The sequence below is a fragment of the Anomaloglossus baeobatrachus genome, chromosome 3 (assembly GCF_048569485.1).
Source record: "Anomaloglossus baeobatrachus isolate aAnoBae1 chromosome 3, aAnoBae1.hap1, whole genome shotgun sequence".
In the NCBI taxonomy this organism is placed as follows: Eukaryota; Metazoa; Chordata; class Amphibia; order Anura; family Aromobatidae; genus Anomaloglossus; species Anomaloglossus baeobatrachus.
In genome coordinates this window covers 403,965,022-403,987,042 of record NC_134355.1, presented here as the reverse complement: position 1 = coordinate 403,987,042, position 22,021 = coordinate 403,965,022, and the positions used below count along the sequence as shown (strand labels likewise).

Genomic DNA, 22,021 nt, shown 5'->3' with positions numbered 1-22,021 from the left:
TTTATGGGATAAGCAATGACTGCAATCTTAATATGGAAGCAAGAAAGAATGAACTCTAGGAGAAAAAGGGGGCGATATATTAAATACAACTAAGTTAGAAAGTTTATCTATCTGTAGTAATCTATGGCTGATTCTAATGAAACAAGGCTGATCCCAGGCAAACCTTTTAAAGGGAATCCGTCACCAGGTTTTTAACACCTAATATGAGAGCAGAATAATGTAAGGGCAGAGATGATGATTCGAGCGATGTGTCACTTACTGGGCTGCTTAGTGTAATTTTGATAAAATCATTGATTAATCAGCAGTAGATTATCATTAGAGGACTACGTGGCCTTCTGCCAGGTAGCCCAGCATATTCATGAGTTCTGTATAACTGCTAGATCTGCAGAATAGAAAACATTGATTTTATCAAAATGACAGCAAACAGCCCAGTAAGTGACACATCGCTGGAATCAGGGTCTCTGTCTCTACTGTACATTATGCTGCTCTCAGATGGGGGAGCAAAAACCTGATGACAGATTCCATTTAATATCACTTGTAAGTGGCTGTCCAGAGCCTTTTTCTTACCATTTATTTGTCCACCAGTTGGAAAATTACATAATTTGTGGTAAGCTGGTAAGAAATAACTAATAACAATGACTAATCTAACACTTCATAAAGCTTCGTTCACACACCATGGCTGCATTGCTTTTTTTTTTTTTGCCAGCAAAAAAATAACAGTGTGAATGCAGTTTAATATGTGCTGGTTTAAACTAGCAATAATAATACATGGTAAATACAAAGTACCTTTGTGTCTTCTATCTGTCTTTGCAGGTTCCTGGTGTCAGGTGCAATGGGCTCCGACAACCTTTTCTGCACAGCCGTTTCTGATTTCTGGAGACCCACCAATAGTCCACAAGATGCTTCTTTATAGTGCTCGTATTTATCTACTAAATCCTTCAGGTTATTCCCCAGTATATTACACTAACAAAGAGAAAGGACAGTAAATACCACATATGTCTCCTGTAGTTCTGTATCTAGCTATATGTAGCTCTGCTGCATGAAGGTGACCGGAGCAGCAGAATACACCGCCGCTCCAGACAGCTCCACGCAGCAAATGAAGGGAATAGCGCGATCAGCTGAGCTGTCACTGAGGTAACTCGCGGCCACCGCTGTATCCAGTCACAGCAGGTAACCTCAGTGACAGCTCAGCTGATCGTGCTATTCCCTTCATTAGCTGCGTGGAGCTGACAGGAGCGGCGGAGTCTTCTGCAGCTCCAGTCACCTTCATGCAGCAGAGCTGGAAGCAACGCTGGACCATCCTGGATTACGCCGAACATGGAGGGGTTTTTGTGGCTTATTAAATTGGTGAACGAGGGTATATGTTAGTGCTTTTTATTTCTAATAAAGGATTTTTTTCAGGTGTGTGTGTTTATTTACTGTAACTTACAGATTAATCATGGAAGGTATCTCGGGGAGACACCTGACATGATTAATCTAGGATTTAGTGGCAGCTATGGGCTGCCATTAACTCCTTATTACCCCGATTTGCCCATGCACCAGGGCAAATCGGGAAGAGCCGGGTACAGTCCCAGAACTGTCGCATCTAATGTATGCGGCAATTCTGGGCAGCTGCTGACTGATATTGTTAGATAACAGAGAGCACAAGAGAGTGGTGTTTTAATGCCGCGCCAATAGATCACTTCAGATGACCACCAAAGAAACAGATAACATCCAATCTGGATCTGTTTCTTTGGTGGTCCTGATGAAGGGGGCAGATGCCCCAGAAACGCGTTGACCTGGAAAACAATAAAGTAACACTGGTCTGAACATCATCTGAAGTGATCTATTGGCGCGGCATTAAAACACCACTCTCTTGTGCTCTCTGTTATCTACCGTTTTGGTGGCTGCAGCCTTGGATTGTGTGATACATGCGATTACAGTAGTTGTGGCTTCTCACAACTACATCTGGTGAGTAGTTTCACTCCCCCACCCCCACCCCTCACATATTGGGGTAAGACCCTATGCGCTTGTTTTTCCACAGCTTTTTCTCCGTGTGACTGATATTGTTAGGCTGGGGGGCTCCCCATAACGTGGAGCTCCCCATCCTGAGAATACCAGCCTTCAGCCGTATGGCTTTATCTGGCTGGTATTAAAATTGGGGGGGACCGCATGCCGTTTTTTTTAATTATTTAATTATTTATTTCACTGCACAGTATAGACACGCCCACTGGCTGCTGTGATTGGGTGCAGTGAGACACCTGTCACTCAGCGTGGGGGCGTGTCTCACTGCAACCAATCATAGGCGCCTGTGGGCGGGGAAAGCAGGGAATACGAGATTGTTTAATGAGTGGCCGGCTTTTTCAAAATAGTAAAAGCTGCTGGAGCAGTGTGAATGCCGTGCAGCGCCGCGCCGGGGATCGGGGAACGGTGAGTATGAGAGAGGAGGGGAAAATGACCGACAGACTGTGAGAGAGGGACAGAGATAGTGACGGACCGACAGAGAGAGAGAGAATAGAGACCGAGAGGGAGAGACCGACTGACAGAGAATAGTGATTGACAGACATTGTGAGACATCACTCGTTTCCAGTGTTTTGGGAAACATGCGAGAAATGTATTTAGAAAATCGGATGTCACTAGGATGGTGTGAGTGCCATCCCGTGACATCCGATTTTTTACACGCTCCCATAGACTTGCATTGGAGAGACTCGCAGTAGAAACTCGCAAAAAAGCAGCATGCTGCGATTTTTTTCTCAGTCCGATTTGGACTGAGAAAAAAAATCGCAAATGCGAGCTGAATCATTCACTAACATGTGTCCGATTCCAATGCGAGTTTTTCTCGCATTGCTCTACTGCGAGAAACTCGCAAGTGAGAAGCAGCCCATACTGAGGTAAAAACTCACCAAATACTGAGCGTCTGAACGTGGCCTTAGTATACCACCTTCCCCACCCAAAATCACCAAGGATGCTGGAACTAATGCCCTCATTCACATTAACCACTTCACCCCCGAGCAATTGTCCATTTTCTTTCTTTTTTTTCCCTCCCCTTCTTCCAAGAGCCGTAACGTTTTTATTTTTACGTCAATCTTATAATCTCGTATAAGGGCTTATTTTTTGCGGGACGAGTTGTACTGGTAAATAAAACCATAAGTTTTACTATACTGGAAACCATAAGTTTTACCATACTGGAAAACGGCAAAAAAAATTCCAAGTGCACAAAAAATTGCAAAAAAAAGTACGGATGTTTTTGAGATATTTTATTCAAAGTGTTCACTATATAGTAAAACTGATGTGTCACTGTGATGCCTCAGGTCGGTGCGAGTTCGTAGAAACCAAACATGTACAGTTAGGTCCAGAAATATTTGGACAGTGACACAAGTTTTGTTATTTTAGCTGTTTACAAAAACATGTTCAGAAATACAATTATATATATAATATGGGCTGAAAGTGCAAACTCCCAGCTGCAATATGAGAGTTTTCACATCCAAATCGGAGAAAGGGTTTAGGAATCATAGCTCTGTAATGCATAGCCTCCTCTTTTTAAAGGGACCAAAAGTAATTGGACAAGGGACTCTAAGGGCTGCAATTAACTCTGAAGGCGTCTCCCTCGTTAACCTGTAATCAATGAAGTAGTTAAAAGGTCTGGGGTTGATTACAGGTGTGTGGTTTTGCATTTGGAAGCTGTTGCTGTGACCAGACAACGTGCGGTCTAAGGAACTCTCAATTGAGGTGAAGCAGAACATCCTGAGGCTGAAAAAAAACAAAAAATCCATCAGAGAGATAGCAGACATGCTTGGAGTAGCAAAATCAACAGTCGGGTACATTCTGAGAAAAAAGAAATTGACTGGTAAGCTTGGTAACTCAAAAAGGCCTGGGTGTCCACGGATGACAACAATGGTAGATGATCGCCGCATACTTTCTTTGGTGAAGAAGAACCCGTTCACAACATCAACTGAAGTCCAGAACACTCTCAGTGAAGTAGGTGTATCTGTCTCTAAGTCAACAGTAAAGAGAAGACTCCTTGAAAGTAAATACAAAGGGTTCACATCTAGATGCAAACCATTCATCAATTCCAAAAATAGACAGGCCAGAGTTAAATTTGCTGAAAAACACCTCATGAAGCCAGCTCAGTACTGGAAAAGTATTCTATGGACAGATGAGACAAAGATCAACCTGTACCAGAATGATGGGAAGAAAAAAGTTTGGAGAAGAAAGGGAACGGCACATGATCCAAGGCACACCACATCCTTTGTAAAACATGGTGGAGGCAACGTGATGGCATGGGCATGCATGGCTTTCAATGGCACTGGGTCACTTGTGTTTATTGATGACATAACAGCAGACAAGAGTAGCCGGATGAATTCTGAAGTGTACCGGGATATACTTTCAGCCCAGATTCAGCCAAATGCCGCAAAGTTGATCGGACGGCGCTTCATAGTACAGATGGACAATGACCCCAAGCATACAGCCAAAGCTACCCAGGAGTTCATGAGTGCAAAAAAGTGGAACATTCTGCAATGGCCAAGTCAATCACCAGATCTTAACCCAATTGAGCATGCATTTCACTTGCTCAAATCCAGACTTAAGACGGAAAGACCCACAAACAAGCAAGACCTGAAGGCTGCGGCTGTAAAGGCCTGGCAAAGCATTAAGAAGGAGGAAACCCAGCGTTTGGTGATGTCCATGGGTTCCAGACTTAAGGCAGTGATTGCCTCCAAAGGATTCGCAACAAAATATTGAAAATAAAAATATTTTGTTTGGGTTTGGTTTATTTGTCCAATTACTTTTGACCTCCTAAAATGTGGAGTGTTTGTAAAGAAATGTGTACAATTCCTACAATTTCTATCAGATATTTTTGTTCAAACCTTCAAATTAAACGTTACAATCTGCACTTGAATTCTGTTGTAGAGGTTTCATTTCAAATCCAATGTGGTGGCATGCAGAGCCCAACTCGCGAAAATTGTGTCACTGTCCAAATATATCTGGACCTAACTGTATAGGTTTACTTTTTCTAAGAGGTTAAAAAAAAAATCAGAATTTTGCCCCAAAAAAGTGACTCACTTTTTGCGGCATTTTCCGCGACCTGTAGCGTACTCATTTTTCGGGATCTCTGGCTCAATGATGATGGTTCATCAATCACATTAATTGATTTTATATTTTGATAAATTGGGTATTTCTGAACATGGCGATACCAAATATGTGTATTTTTTTTAACCCTTTAATTTTCAATGGGGCGAAAGGTGGGTGGTTTGAACTTTAAGATTTTTTTAAAAAAATTTTAAAACTTTTTTTTTTATTTTACTAGACCCCCCAGGGGACTATAAGGATCAGCAGTCTGATCGCTTGTGTATTTCTGTTGATCACAGCTACACAGCCGAGATCAGCAGAAATACTGACCTCTTGCAACCTGCAGCACTTAGCTGCCTGTTACAGGAAGTGAGTCATGTGAGCTACAGGAGTCATTACATGACTCTGTGCTACCATAACAATCATCGGCTCACAGTGATCACGTCACAGCACCGCCGATGGAGTCGGGTAAGTGAAGATTTACCGCGACCAGCATTTAAAAATGGTACTGTGACATGTTGACAGCACCATTGAAGGGGTTAACAGGCACAGGTGGAACACGGATCCCCTCGTGCCTGCGAGGCACACATGTCAGCTGTACAAATCAGCTGATGTACGCCGATCCCCGCTGGCGGGGATTACACTATGACTGCTTAGGATGTAATTTTACTGCCCGCGGTCATTAATTGGTTAAACCCTTTCAATGCCCTAGACCCCAGGAGGTTCTAACTAAAGTTCTTGCGATTCACAGGACCCAGACCTGTAATCTTTGGCCACTAAATAGTAGACCAGAAAACTACCTCCAGATCTTCTTTTGAGTAGCCAACTTCCTGTCACATGTGTATGTTGAATGTTTTCCTTATCCAGGAAAACCCTTTTAAACATTTACTAAACTTAATTTTTTTTCTATGGGATTCAACAGTTTAGTCCAATTCCAGCACAACGTGTGCTAGCCAAATGAATGGAAAATACCAAAGACAATTACCTTAGTATGTAAAGACTTGTAATTTTCTGAAGCCATGTCTAATTTGCTTTGCACCATCTTACAAGTTTCCATTGTGCTAATATTATTGTTGTCTTCCACCTCGTCATCTTTACTGCAGGATCTTGCAGCATCTAGCACCCTCTGGCCAGATATAGTGATATAACGCAGGTCTCCTTTATGGGAAAGCACATCCTCAGAAAAGCTTTTTTGTCTCTGTAGCTTGGTCTTGAGACCTGCAAAGTCCTCAGCTCCACATTCCAAATCTCCTAGCTCATGTTTTGAGTCGTGAAGCCAATTCACAAATTCACTGCAGTCCGCTGTGAACTTTTCTAGCTCCTCTTGAACTGTTTGGATCATTTTCATTTTACGCTCAGAGTCACACAATGTTGATTCATACTGGGCTTTTAATGCTTCTATGTTTTTCTGGAGCTTTTCCTTCTCTTCAGGTGTAAGATGGCGGCCTTGTTTCTCAAGTAGAGCTTGGGCGGATTGGGTGGCTATTATTACTGCTTGATGCTGAGACACAATTTTTTCATGTTGAGCCTACAGACAAGAAAACATAGCCAAACCAAATTTTAAGTGTAAGTAAGCTCTGCATTTTACTATCAGAGGACAAACAGACATATGACAAGACATTTTAAGAGAGGCTGGTCGTCTTGCAGGTCTACGTTAATCTGAATGATATCCTTTCCTATTAAAAGGGTTGTCCAGGTTTCTGATGAATGTCTTCAGTCACTCACACAAAGCGACCCGGTGGCAATAGCGGGATGTTACCGCAAATATTTGATTTGCATACTTCCAGCCATATTCTGACTAGTTTTGCATACTCACATGCATGTCTAGTCAGAATATGCCCAGAAGTACAAATCGCATACTTCAGAATCCTAAAGGCCGTATTACACACAACGAAATCGCTAGCAATCTCGTTAGCGATGTGACACGCCCAGATCGTTGTTACGATTTGCCGAGATCGCTCATAGGTCATTTTATAGCGGTCACACGTACCCATCTCACAAACGACGCTACATCGTTCAGCGATATATTCTTTGACCAAGGCGGTCGTATGGACACCGTCACACAGCATTTCTCCCAACGATTACGGCAACGACAGAGGCGTATAATTGTCCATAGCATTCACCCTGGCGTGTGATTGCCTTGCCCTCTACACGCCTTAACTTCCATACTGTCAGAATCTCCTCCGGTCTTCTGTTACGTGATTGTTTGTCTGTGAAATAAAAGGCCGCATTTGCGGCTGCCCCTTGTGACGCAACCACCGATGCCGCACGCGTGATCTGTTTTGTGTGTGTGTGGCATCCTTTACACCCTTCTATGTTCTCCAAGGTTTTTTTTTTGTTTTTGTTTTTTTTTATTTTTTTAAATTAAAAAAAAACAAAACCATGCGGCCAACATGTGCTTACAGGTGTATGAACATGTGAACAATGCAGAATAGGGCTCAGTGTTTTTTTTACTCCGGAAGTATGCACAAAAACAAGGTCTATAATTCATTTAAAAAAAAATATGAACCTACCCAAAAGATGCAATCAACCAGGACAAAATATAGTAGCCGAAAATGAAATAACACACATGTCACAGCAGAGCTCTGCAATGAAACACACACAGGACCGCAGGCAGCCACAAAGGATGTCAATGAAACTTTGTGTCCGCCTTATCAGCCATGCCTGTCAAATCAGAACACAGTGGGTACCACCAATCAGAGCGGAGGACGCGTGGAGCATTGCTCGTAATGACACGCCCGCGTCGCTGATGACAGATACACTAACGATGTTGTTCGTCGTTGGCAGGGTGTCAAACGTACCAATATGTCTGCTGCGTTCGAAATGACAAACAATATTTTGAAACTGAACGATGTGTCAACGATCGTCGATTTTCGCTATTTTTAAGATCGTTCGGAGTCGCTCGTAGGTGTCACACGCAACAACGTCGCTAACGATGATGGAACTGCGTCACGAAAACCGTGACCTCGACGATATATCGGCAGATAAATTGTAGCATGTAACGGGGCCTTAACAGTTCATGGTGCACACACTGCAGACTTTCATCACGAAGCAACAGTGCTGACCACTGAGACACCATACTGGTTTAGTTATTGAAAGGAATTCAAAGATCTGAACTGCAGATTGGGTAATATGCAGTGTTAACGTGCATTAAGGGGCTGTCATAAAAGACACAGTAGCCTATGATTGTGATTGGCCGCATGGTCCATGTGACCTTGGCTGACGCTGGATTTAAACCCTGACATCCTGTGATCTGTGCACACAGCCATGGATTACTCCTACATTCACATCTGATAACTGCAATCCTCCAGCCTCCTGAAGATCCTTATATCATGGAAAGGGGAAACGCGTAGAGGCGATACAGAGCATGCTGCTAAAAGGGAAGTAACCATTCTTTTCTTCCCTGTGGGGTTATCTATACCCTTTTTTCTGCTCTATAAGAATCATCTGCATGATTGCCCTGAGGCATTGCATTACATGTATTTGCATCGGTTTATGCAGTGCAAATCTGTGCAATTATGATTGTGTAAAAGTTTATCCATGTGTGATTGCCATACCATACTATATCACACTGGGACATGGGAGGAAAAACTGACAGATGGAACTGAATTTTCCATTATGTTAATGTGCTCCTCCATTATGTTAATGTAGATTGTGTATTATGTACTATGTACTAATTTGTACTGGATCATGTACTATGGACTAATTTTTTTCTGCAGAAGCCTATCTATACTGGGGCTTAATATTTGATTTTTTACGTCCTGGTTTTTCTGATAGGAAGTTGTTATCTATCAGACAGTGTGATTACATGAGCACTTTGTACTTAATACATTCTAGTACTATTGTATGGCCATCCGTAGTGTAATTATTATTTTAATTCACTAACTATCCAGGGCAACTAGAGGGTGAGCCGACGTGGAACGGGGGCGCCCAAAACAGTTACGGCGTCATACCCTCCGTTGGTAGGTAGGAGCAAGGTCCCATAGGGTGCTATAGGGACCCCATATATTTAGCTCCTCCCCTTCATCATCTATGCCCTTTGTGTAATTATTATTTTAATTCACTAACTATCCAGGGCAACTAGAGGGTGAGCCGACGTGGAACGGGGGCGCCCAAAACAGTTACGGCGTCATACCCTCCGTTGGTAGGTAGGAGCAAGGTCCCATAGGGTGCTATAGGGACCCCATATATTTAGCTCCTCCCCTTCATCATCTATGCCCTTTGTGTGTTCACTATTAATGGGTGTCTAAATTTTAAAATATATTAATAAAAGTTTAATTTTAATTGAAATTGAGGTTTTTTGTTTTTCGTTAAGGGGCTGTCATCCTGCAGTTTCATTCGATGCCGCTTTGGAACAAATACATTACACCCAGCCAAGCTTTTCTAAAACAAAACAGGACAGCAATTTAACTCTTGTAGATATCAAACATAACTATCCCTTATTGTACCTTCACTTTTTGATACTGGCTATTTAAATCCTCTTCTTTAGGCTGATCCTGGACGTTCATCACATTTGATTTTCCATCGCACACGATCAGATTACCATTAACCTCTTGCACTCCATCCAGTATGGATTGTATCTCACTGTCTTTATGATGTGTTCCATTTTGCTTAATGTTTGCTTTTTTCTCATCGTTTCCATTTTCTCCTTCATCATCCACACGTGAAAGCCAATCTAGAAGGCTTTCGATTTTGTTTTTGCTTTCTTCCAGTTGTTCTACAGCAGCGGACTAAAGAGAAAAGACATTGGAGGAATGAATTCAGTAATCAATAGTAAAAGACAAGCGGGATTTACACGCAGTGATATATCAAACGAGATTTTGGCGGGGTCACGTCGTAAGTGACGCACATCCGGCATCGTTAGTGATATCATAGCGTATGACAGCTATGAACGAGCAGAAATACTCACCTTCTCGTTCATCGTTGACAAGTCGCTCATTTTCTGAAAATCGAACGTCCTGTTGTTCATTGTTCCCGGGGTGTCACACGGAGCAATGTGTGCTGCCTCGGGAACAATGAACTGCAGCTTACCTGCGGCCGCCAGCAATGCTGAAGGAAGGAGGTGGCCGGGATGTTTACGTCCCACTCATCTCCGCCCCTCCGCTTCTATTGGCCGACTGCTGTGTGACGTCGCTGTGACGCCGAACGTCCCTCCCCATTCAGGAAGTGGATGTTCGCCGCCCAGAGCGAGGTCGTTTGGAAGGTAAGTACCTGTGACGGGGGGTTACAACATTGTGCGACACGGGCAAGAAATTGCCCATGCCGCACAAACGATGGGGGCGGGTATGATCGCAAATGCGATCGCACGATTAATTGTAACGTGTAAAGCAGCCTTAAGAGTTGTCAGTTACAAAAAAGAAGGTACACCCAAGTTCCTCATTGTGAATACCAAACATGTTTGTCATTTACTGTCATATAAAATCCTCAGCTTTTTCTTCGATACCCTCAAATCTAGTTTTCTGCACTATTCACAACTTCGGATTAGGTTCTAATGAAAACTCCCAGCATGCATATCCAAGTCTCAAAGAAATCATCATCTATTATGTCCTCTTGTCTGCTGCTTTTTATTCCTCCTTCCTCCAAATGTGAGAGGTATTGTATTGCAGACATAGTACATGCCCATGGTAAGTAAAGGAACATCATTCTTGCCATGGGTGCGCACTGTGCCTGTAATGTGAGACATTGCCTATTAAGAGGAAGGAGGGGGAATAAAATGTAGCGGACATCATTGATGATTAATACCACTAGTGGGGATAACTGGGAAACAATGGGAATGCTAAATTACAGTAAGTTATAAACATTTTTGGTTTTCAGACAGGAACTTTGGTATAAAGTTTTTGAGTATCGGACAACCATTTTAGGCTATGTATACATGTCCTGTAGTGATCCGTTAGAATGGATCTATTCGGAAACTGATTTCTACCGGATGCGTTTAACATGGGACTCTATCGACAACGAATCCGTTAACGTATTGCTATTTAGCCATCCATTGTACTTGCATTTATAATGGACCGCTGATTTCTTGATGGATCCATTACAAATGGACAATAAATAGCAATCCGGTAATGGATCCGTTGTCCATAGACTCCACATGTTAAAAACGGTTTTGGCCAACATCCGTTAATTAACAAAGGACAAACAGTTGAGTTTACATAACTTTTTTGTAAACAGATCTCTAACAGATCCATGATAACAGATGACTACATGTGATATCAACCAAGCCTTAGGCCTCTTTCACACGTCTATGAAAATCAAGCACGTTTTTCACGGACGTGTCAAAGGTGTGAATTGCCCTCCGTGTGCCGTGTTTATGGCCATGTGTGTTCTCCGTGTGCTATTCGTGATAACACATGGAGAACAAGAACTTTCTGCTGACCTGTCCCTGACGTTGCTGTCCGTGGTTCTGATCTTCGGTCTCCGGTCCTGCCGACTCCCGCTGCTGCAGCTTCCGGCCCGGAGTGGAGTGAATATGCAATGAGCATAATGAGCGGGGGTCGGAAGCAAGTGACAGCAGTGGCACAGAAAGCAGTGCTGGAGAAGGTGAGCATAGAAATTCCTTTTAATTCACAGACACGTGTGTTTTCTCCGGTGCGTGTCACACGGATCACATCCGTGTGGTCCATGTGCGGTCCGTGTGACACCCGTGATGCCGGAGAAAAACGGACATGTCTACGTGTGGAGCACACGGGCACACGTATGCTCCACACGGACACACGGTCCATGGCAAAACACGCTCATGAGCGCAGACCCATTGATTTTAATGGGTCTACGTGTGTCCGTGTCTCCGGCATGCGAGGAAATGGACAAAACACGTACAGGATACACGGACGTGTGAAGGAGGCCTCAATGGTTATTTGCTTTGACCAAATATTTGACTATGGTAATATATGACCTGTATGAGCAAGGTACAAATGCAACAAGCGGCAAACAAATGTTCAAACCAATACAGCAATTGGAATAGCACGTTATGCCCATGCATGGCTATGCTAATAGGTGTGCTACACTATTTCTGCAGTGTGCAGCAGCTGTCCAAGTAAACACTTGTTACATTTGTACATGCATGGGGACAGCTATGACAATGCTAAGTACACTGAAAAAATTCCTGAATTACGTGATTTTACGATTACACATATGCAGTTTCTATATAATATAAGTAACAAATCGGGAACCTTTTCTGTTTCTTTCTTGATGGCTGTAGTGACTGCCTTTTCAAGTTCTTTCTTGGATTGTTCCGCTTTCTTACGAAGCAGATCAAACTTAGCTTTTGCCTCTTTCAGTTTCTGCTCAATGATGAATTTTTCTTCTGGGGAAAGCTTATCTCCATACTCTAGGAGGAATTTTTCTGTGTTTTTCACAATCTCTGCAAGCTCACTGGCACCGGCCTGCACGTCTTTCTGTACCTCCTACAAATGCATCAAAAATAAACTGGAGCGTAAATCTATTGATTTTCTAGATTATAAGTACTCAATCTGGCACTGTTAGAACTCACATCATCCTACTCAAAAAGGGAGAGCATTCCAAATAATCCGCTGAAACCTACACGCTAAACAAGGATAATAGAATTACAGCAAAACCACATAAGCCTTATCGTCATACAGAGTTCAAAATAACACAATGTAAGAGAAATAGGTTATAAGCAGATGATAATGGAGTGAGAGATTCCAAGCCTATATCCTGATTGTTCATACAGACAATGTATGGATCCATGTTGCTGAAAAAAAGTCAGCAGAAGGAAAATGTATATATCTGCACCATAGCACTAATCTAGATTTGTTGTCTGTATTGTGTATTTGATGTCTAAATTGTGTTTTTGATGTACGTAGTGTGTATTTATTATGTATATTGTATATTTAACATATGTATTGTGTTTTTGTTGTCTGTATTGTGTATTTGATGTCTATTTTTTGTATCTGATGTCTGCATTGTGACTTGTGTGTTTTGTGTATTTGAAGTGTGTATTTGAGGTATGTATTGTGTATTTGTCTGTATTGTGTGTGGATCAGTAATGTTGAAAGCCATACCATTGGCAATGTATTTTGCCATCAGGGACAACTAACTAACCATACTGTTGAGTGTTGGCGTCGGCAGCAGGCTTTGAGCAATGAGGCGGTTTGTCCTGACAACATATAACTCTGACTCTTGTGTGGCTCCTTCATGGGACCACATTACTGCCTGGAAAAAAGGCCTGGCAATCTACTATTAAGTGAACAAAACTTGATGGAGAGTAGAACTAAAGGAATTTGATATACTGCTGGAAGATGTACCACTAGGTAGGAAGGTACTCAACAAGCTACTGGGGAAGAGCCAATGGTCAACCTGAGTATGATCAGGTCTCATGACGCGCCACAATCAAAGCTGCAAGGATGTTTTGGTGCTGAAATAGTCGGCACTGCTCCTTAGTATAACACTGGAGCGACTGCTATCCAATATAACATCAGATATCACTTGTCCGAGTTATACGCCAGCTATACTCTAGTGTGAGTGTACCCTTAATACAATTACACTTTTTAGATACAAAACAATCCAATACCTCATATTCAGCCTGGCAATGTTGCAGATCAGCAGGGTTGTCCCGAGCAGTTAAAATGTCTTGCTGGCCAATAAGCCTGTTCTCTGTCTGAGTGAGCAGGTCATTTATTTCCTGCAGCTTATCTTTGTGCTCTTGGAGCTGTACTTCAGCATCCTGCAGGAATGAAATCACAAATGAAGCTCAGATTAACAAGAGCAAGCACATCAAGGTCACAAATCACAGTGTGCTGTAAACATGGTCACAGTGGATCATGGCTTGAGCAAGGTGACTGCAGAGCAGAAGAAAACATTTCATTCATCTCAAAGAATTACAAACAGCCAAATTGAGAGAGATTTCAAAGCCTGACCATGCACAAGTTAAAGTAGACGGTTCAACTGCGCTGATGATCCCGGTGTCTTTCCATTCGGGAACCTGTGTTAATAATGATGCAGAAAAAGACATATCAACAGATGTTAGTACTGAAGTATGGATGTTAAGTCAAGTTGTATATTTAAACAGGATGCAAAAGATCATGTTCTATTAGCTCAGCTGAAAATGTTAATAACGTCTCACCGTTTTAAGTAGAAGTTACCTTCTTTTTTTGACTGGTTATTTCATTGCCTATAAGGCCCTGTGCGCACTAGACGTTTTTTGCAGCGTTTTTACCGGCGTTTTTGCCGCGTTTTTCTGCTGAAAACGCTGTGGCATTGCTTCCCCAACAATGTCTATGGGTTTTCAGAAGTGCTGTCCACACACAGCGGTTTTTTTGTAGCCGTGTTTTTGTAGTGACCACAAAAACGCAGCATGTCAATTATTTCTGCGTTTTTCACTCATTGAATGCAGTGCACAAAAACGCAGCCAAAACCACGGTAAAAACGCTTTAAAAACGGCGCATTTTTTTGCAGCGGGTAAGTTTTTGTGGAGAAAAACACAACGTGAAAAACGCTTAGTGCGCACATAGCCTTAAGGCTACTTTACACACTGCGATATCGGTCCCGATATCGCTAGTGTGGGTACCCGCCCCCATCTGTTGCGCGACACGGGCAAATCGCTGCCCGTGCCGCACAACAGCCGTCACACATACTTACCTGTCCGGCGACGTCACTGTGACGGGCGAACCGCCTCCTTTCTAAGGGGCCGGTCCGTGCGGCGTCACAGCGACGTCACTGAAGCGTCACTGATCCGCCGCCCAATAGCAGCGGAGGGACGGAGATGAGCGGGACGTAACATCCCGCCCACCTCCTTCCTTCCTCATAGCGGCCGGGAGGCAGGTAAGGAGAGCTTCCTTGTTCCTGCGGCGTCACACGCAGCGATGTGTGCTGCCGCAGGAACGAGGAACAACTTCGTTACTGCTGCAGTAACGATTTTTAAGAATGGACCCCCATGTCGCCGATTAGCGATTTTGCACGTTTTTGCAACGATGCAAAATCGCTTATCGGTGTCACACGCAACGGCATCGCTAATGCGGCCGGATGTGCGTCACAAATTCCGTGACCCCAACGACTCCGCATTAGCGATGTCGCAGCGTGTAAAGCCCCCTTTAGAGTTTTAACCTTGCTGCAATGGAAATCAGCACCTCATGTACTGACTCTCTGGTGAGCTTAGGGTATGTGCAAATTCTGCTTCGAAAACCCCTTGAAAAAGCGCTAATTAAATATTTACGAAAAAATAAATGTGCATTTTTATGTAAAAGTTACTTGTTCATAGGTTCCCTAAAAACGATGGAAGAATGGTTGAAAAAGTTTGAAAAGAATTAAGAAAAAAAATGCTTAAAAAGATGCCTCAAGAATAGAGATGAGTGGACCTGTGGAAGGTTGGTTCGGCAAGTTCAGCCGGACTTTATATAAAGTTCAGTTCGGGACCCGGACTTGACCTGAACCTCATTGGAAGTCACTGACTGAGCAGCCAGCTATAATCAGAACACTACTTCCGTGAGAGGCTTGTAGGTTTTTTTTTGCTACACTACATACAATAACGCTGATTTTACCCCAGTGTGAGTTATTCAAACACTGCAAAAGGTTTGCACTGGGCCGAACACAGAGCGCACCCGAACACAGTGATGCTCACTTGAGTAGTTGAGAAGACAACTAAATGCAGTTGACCACGGCTTAGTTAAGTTTTTGAATCCCATTTTTCAGAGCTTCCTACTTAAGCCATGACGGAGCCTCCGAAGTGTAGCTAAAATGTGATGTGAACATAGCCTAAGAAATAAGGATAATAGTAAGAGCCAGACTGCTAGGAGAAAATGTTATGGATGAAGGCTCAATCCAACTGCTGCATATATCACCAAACATGCTATGTTTACCTACAGAAATCAGGACATCAGTTATGCTTCTATTACAGAGACAAATACAATGCTCAGATACAAAACATAAATACCAAACTACTATAAGCAAGCATCACATGCACCCCGTCTCAAACCTTCTGCTCGCTCAAGTCTTGTGCGGCTAGCAGACGACTGTTTAAAGACTCCGTATGAGAAGTGATCCTTTTTTGAGCATCCTGAAACATTTTCTGTGTTGCATTTAGTGATCGTAAAAGTTGCTTGCTCTGATTTGGTGAAAGATCCTGGGCATGTTCTGATATAAAGAACTGGATATCAAATGCTGTGGTCTCTAACTCCACCTTTTGTTCCGATACGTCATTGCTGAGGGCCTGTGTATGAAATCATAGCTATAGCAATATAGAATATTCTTAAAAAAATATAATTAACACTACGATACTATTATAGAATTGTGCAAACTAAACTGCAGAAAACATAAAAGAGTCATAACATTTCACATGAAAGCCGTTTAGCTGACTGATTAACATTAATACATGTGATATGTATCAATATTAACCCATTAAGGACCAGGATTATTTTGGTTCTTAGCAGTTTTGTGGCAAGATAAAGTATCATAAGTATCATCATTTTGACAACTTTTTCCAAAGCTCTTTCGGAGATGATATAAACAAATAAAAACAGCACAATTTATACACCATTCAAAAAACTGATGATTACATACAAAGAAAGAAATGGGTGAGGACTTGATTGTTCTGATGCCATTTTTACATACATACAATTTCTAATCACTTTCTCTTCCATTTTGTTTGTAGTATTCTACTGATCGTGAGAAGTTTATATATATATAATATATATATATATATATATATATATAAAATATATAATGTATATAAATAAATATATATATATATATATATATTGATTTAAAAAAAGTATTCCTACCCCGTGAACTTTTGTCAAGTTACACCCAAAAGCATAAATATATTTCATTGGGAATTTATGTGCTGTTCCAACTCAAAGTAGTAAGTATTTGTGAAGTGTAATGAAATTATACATGGTTTTCTAAATATTTAAAGAATATCATTCTGAAAGTTGAGACGTGCATTTGTATTCAGCACCGTGTAGTCCGATCCCGCTAAGTAAAAGCCTGAGCCACCAACTGTCTCCAGAAATCACCTAATTAATAAATGGAGTCCACTAGTGTGTAATTTATTCTCAGTATAAAGCCGGGGACACACTAGCGTATAACATCTGATGTGAGAGAATCAGATGTATGTTAATGACACTCGGATTAAACTCTTGTAAGAGAATGAGCCGAACGTCATTCACTGTGATCTGATTTTCTCACGTGCAGAGACGATGGAGAGATTTATTTCTCCATCTTCTCCATTGTCAGTCTCGGCATATATCAGACTTCACTCAGATGTGCTCCCACTGGAATTGTATGTTAGACATCAAAATAGTTTTTAATTCCTCACCTTCTAGAGGTTTTTTTAGCAATGTTCAAAGACAAGTCCTTGCCCATTTCCTTTTATGACGCAAACTTATTGTATTATTAAAAGAAAGGAAGGATCCTATGGATTGTGGCTCTTATCGGCCTTTTTCTTTGGTAAACGATGATCATAAAATCCTTACTAAGATTTTGGCTATGTCACTCAATAAAATGATTCTAGATTTAACACATCCAGACCAAACAGGGTTTATGCCAGGCAAGAGCACTTCCATACATATCAAAAGGGTACATTTGGTAGTCCAGAGTAATTCAATATAGCCTAAGAACAGCTAAGCATTAGCTTCCCTTGATACCATGAAGGCATCTGATTCAGTAGAATGGCCATTTCTGGTGGCATGTCTTAAAAAATGTAGATTTAGCATCAAATTCCGTGAATAAATATGAATACTATACATGGCTCCTAAAGCTACGGTATTGGTGAATGGCCTTCCATCTGCCTTCTCGCTTGAAAGAGGAACTTATCAGAGCTGTCCTTTCTCCCCCACTTTATTTGCTCTGGCTATTAAAGCATTAGCTATCAGAATACGCTCTACACCACTAATTAAAGGCATATCTACAGTATAGCTGATTGGAAGTATACCATTTGATTGTATGCTGATGACATGATGATTTTCATGGTCCAGGTTGAGGACACTTTAATGTTTTTTCTATCACAGATAAGTTTGGCAGAGTTTCTGGTCTTTCTATAAACTGGAACAAATTGGCATTAATGCCTCTTTCATGCGGCCCCTCAACCCATTTAGATTCTTTGTAACTTTTACCAGTGGCCACACATTTTAAATATTTAGGGATGAACATTCATCAAGACTGTAAAAGAGATCTCTCTTCTAACACTCTGCCACTATTAGATTATCCCAAACTGAAGTTTAATCTCTGGGGGAACCACCTTTATGAGTGCCAGGATGCATAAACCAAATGAAGATTATATTATTGCCAAAATTCAGTTATACTTTGCAACACAGTGTGGTACCTAGCACTAAATCCTTCTTTACATTGCTAAACTCGCTAATGTCTTCATTTCTGGGAGGTGGCTCTCATTCCAAACTTAAATTATCTATCCTTCAAAGACCAAATAGCTGGTGGTACAGCTTTGCCAGATTGGGGAGGGTGCAGATATGCTGGAGGAAAAAATGGCTAGAAGTTTGGAGGATTGTTTAAACTAGAGACTAGGGGGAGGACACTTAATGTACAGGAAGAGAAGATAATGAAGAAAGTGACCTGGGCATAACTAATGAAATTGGGGGTGGCATGGTGGGAGGGATTGGGACAGTCAATACACTGAGCAAGGATAGAGGCACAAAGAAATATATAAAGTGCATGTACACTAATGCCAGAAGCCTCACCAACAAAATGCATGAATTGGAATTAATATTGTTGAGAAAAAAATATATGATAGGGATTACGGAGACATAGTGGGACAAGAGCTATGACTGGGATGTTAAATTATAGGGATATAGTCTGTTCAGGAATGACTATACAAACAAGCGAGGGGGAGGTGTTTGCTTGTATATAAAATTGTCACTAAAACCCATCCTAATTGATAATATGTGTAAGGTGAATAAAAATGTAGAGTTCCTATGGCTGGAGATAAAGGAAGGGAGGATGAATAATAACATACTGATAGGGGTTTGTTATAAATGTCCAAATATAATGGAAATGGAAGAAAATAGCCTAATAAAGCAAATAGATGACGCAGCGAATCAGGGGGAAGTCATTATCATGGGGTACATAAACTATCCAGATATAAATTGGGGTGAAACCTGCAAGTCCAGCAAAGGAAACAGGTTTTTGACAACAGTGAAAGACAATTACCTTTCACAACTGGTTCAGGACCCAACAATAAGAGGGGCACTGATGGACCTAATATTAGCCAATAGACGGCATCGCATATCAAATATATGGGTTGGGGGCCACTTGGATAAAAGTGATCACATAATAATACTTACCTGGCAGCCAGACTGGCTTGCAAAGTCTCCTTAAGGAGAATAGTGTTCCCCCGTGGTCCCCACATAGCTTTCTCATGAGCCAGATCAGACACCCCCATACTTTGCACTGACGAGGGGCAAGCACCCCGAAACACCGTGTCTGCAAATTGGGATTCTGATCTGGCTTATATATCCTGAGTCATATTGCAAAGGATTGTCAAAAATCCACTTGTGACTTTTAGGATCGCTACTTCCAATAGGTGGCGCTGTGCTAGAGTTTGTCTCCTTTACTGGAGAGACAATTCACATAATAATAAGTTTTCATGTATCCTTTAATAAGATGTACGGTAGTTGGGATACAAGGGACACTAAATTTCAGGAAGGCGAATTTCCAACATATAAGTGTTGAACTTGGTGCCCTAAACTGTCCTCAGAAACAAAAGTACACAAAGCAAATGGGACACTATTATAAGCATCCTGAATATGACTTTGGGAGTAAACAAGCCAGCAATAGGAGGAAACCATTATGGCTAAATAGAGCTGTAAGGGGCGCAATAAATGACAAAAAGAAAGCGTTTAGAGAATTAAAGCAAGAGGGTAGTGGAGAGGCATTATATAATTATGGAAAAATTAAACAAATTCTGTAAAAAGCAAATCAAGGCAGCAAAGATTAAGACAGAGGGACTCATTGCCAGAGAAAGTAAAAATAATCTAAAATTATTCTTCAACTACACTTCAAAAATAGTCTGGGTGAAATGGTGGAAGAGGATAAAGAAAAGGGCAATCTGATAAACCTTTTTTTTCATTAGAATAAAGAAGAAAATTCAATGACAGATGACATGATCAGAGATATCATAAATTATCCATTAAAGAAAACCAATCATCAGGATTTTCAAATATAAAGTAAAGCCAGTGCTATACTAACACTAGGATGCGGAATGTAAGCATAAGTTTGTTCTGAGATTGGATGTTTAATTTCAGAAATATCTGCAAGCAAAGTTCCAGCAATGTACTGCTATTTGATTGACAGGTACAACAGGAAGGAAATATGTGGGTCGGGTTTTGCTATCTATTCCAAGCCCTGTCTGCCTGCCTGGCCTTGGCAGATGTTAGACTGTCCTTCCAGGTATGACATCATTTCTGTCACGTGATAGGGGCGTGTTTGAAATGCAGCCCATACAGTCTAACATCTACCATGGCCAGGCAGGCAGACAGGGGCAGGAATAGACAGCAAATTCCAACCCACATATACCCACCCCTGTTGCACCTGTCAATCAAATAGCAGTACATTGATGGAACTTTACTAGCACATATTTCTAAAATAAAACATCCAATCTCAGAACAAAAAATGTTTAGATTCAGCATCCTAGTGTCAGTATAGCACTGGCTTTACTTTATATATGAATATCCTGATTTGAGTCGGTTCTCTTTAAATGTCATTTGCTTAACCCGGCAGGAAGTAAGGCTCAAAAATACTAAGTAGACAAATCCCCAGACACAGATGGCATGCACCCTCGAGTACTGCAATAATTAGGTACAGTGATAGACAGATCGTTATTTGTAATCTTCACAGATTCCATAATAACAAGAACTGTACCACGGGACTAGCATATGGCAAAAATGGTGCCAATATTCAAAAACGAGACAAAATCTGAACCTGGAAATTATAGGCTAAATTTACCTCTACTGTCGGTAAAATCCTTGAGGGCCTACTAGGAGATGATATCCTGGAGTATTTCAAGAACAATAACCTCATGACTCAGTATCAACATGAGTTTATGAGGGATCAGTCCTGTCAAACAAATCTGATCAACTTCTATGAGGAGGTAAGTTCCAGACTGGGCCAGAGAAATGCAGTGGATATTGTCTATATGGATTTTCTAAAGCCATTTGATACAGTGCCACACAAAATTTTGGTACATAAAATGAGAATGGGAATAGGGGAATATATGTGTAACTGTGTTAAGAACTGGCTCAGTGATGGGGAACAAAGTGTGGTTATTAATGGAACACACTAGGACTGGGTCACAGTTAACAGTGGGATACCACAGGGGTCAATATTGGGCCCTCTTGTCTCAAACATATTTATTATTGACCTTGTAGGGGGCATAGAGTGTAGAATTTCAATATTTGAAGATGATACTAAACTCTGCAAGATAATCAATACAAAGGAGGATCATTTAATATTACAGAAGGATTTACTGTATGTAATCAGGAGGTTTGGGCTGAAAAATGGCAATGGAAGTTTAATGTGGATAAATGTAATGTTCTTGGGCAGAGGAAATAACATTTATAATTATGTACTTAATTGTAAAACACTGGGTAAACCTGTCACTGAAAAAAAATTGGGTATATGTGTGGACCGTAAACTCAACTTTTCTGATCAATGTCAGGCAGCTGCTGCCAAGGCTAATAAAATAATGGTAATTATGGGATACATTAAAAGAGGCATAAATGCTCATGAGAAGAACATAGTTAGTCACTTGGAATACTGTGTACAGTTTTGGTCTCCTGTGTATAAGAAGGACATAGCTGAATTAGAGTGGTTGCAGATAAGAGCAACCAAGGTTTTTAAAGGAATGGGTGGACTGCAATACCAAGATAGGCTATTAAACTTAGTGTTATTCAGTTTGTAAAAACAATGACTAAAGCGGGCTTTACACGCAATGACATCACTAACGAGATGTCGTTGGGAGTCCCGGAATTCGTGACGTACATCCGGCCTCGTTAGCGACGTCGTTGCG

The 22,021-nt window shown here is 41.4% G+C and overlaps 1 protein-coding gene across 21 annotated transcripts in view; it reads right to left on the bottom strand.

Moving 5' to 3' along the window:
- DST (dystonin) overlaps positions 1-22,021 on the bottom strand; it is an 879,552-nt gene that overhangs the window by 275,259 nt on the left and 582,272 nt on the right. For 20 of the 21 annotated variants that reach the window (XM_075340270.1, XM_075340271.1, XM_075340278.1 and 17 more), the window contains 6 exons: positions 15,977-16,210; positions 13,577-13,729; positions 12,216-12,449; positions 9,495-9,776; positions 6,032-6,574; positions 787-963 (listed from right to left, as the gene is read on the bottom strand). In XM_075340270.1, the coding sequence (XP_075196385.1) occupies positions 787-963; positions 6,032-6,574; positions 9,495-9,776; positions 12,216-12,449; positions 13,577-13,729; positions 15,977-16,210 (1,623 nt within the window). The remainder of the gene's footprint in view (positions 1-786; positions 964-6,031; positions 6,575-9,494; positions 9,777-12,215; positions 12,450-13,576; positions 13,730-15,976; positions 16,211-22,021) is intronic. The other variant, XM_075340286.1, reaches the window with a different exon arrangement.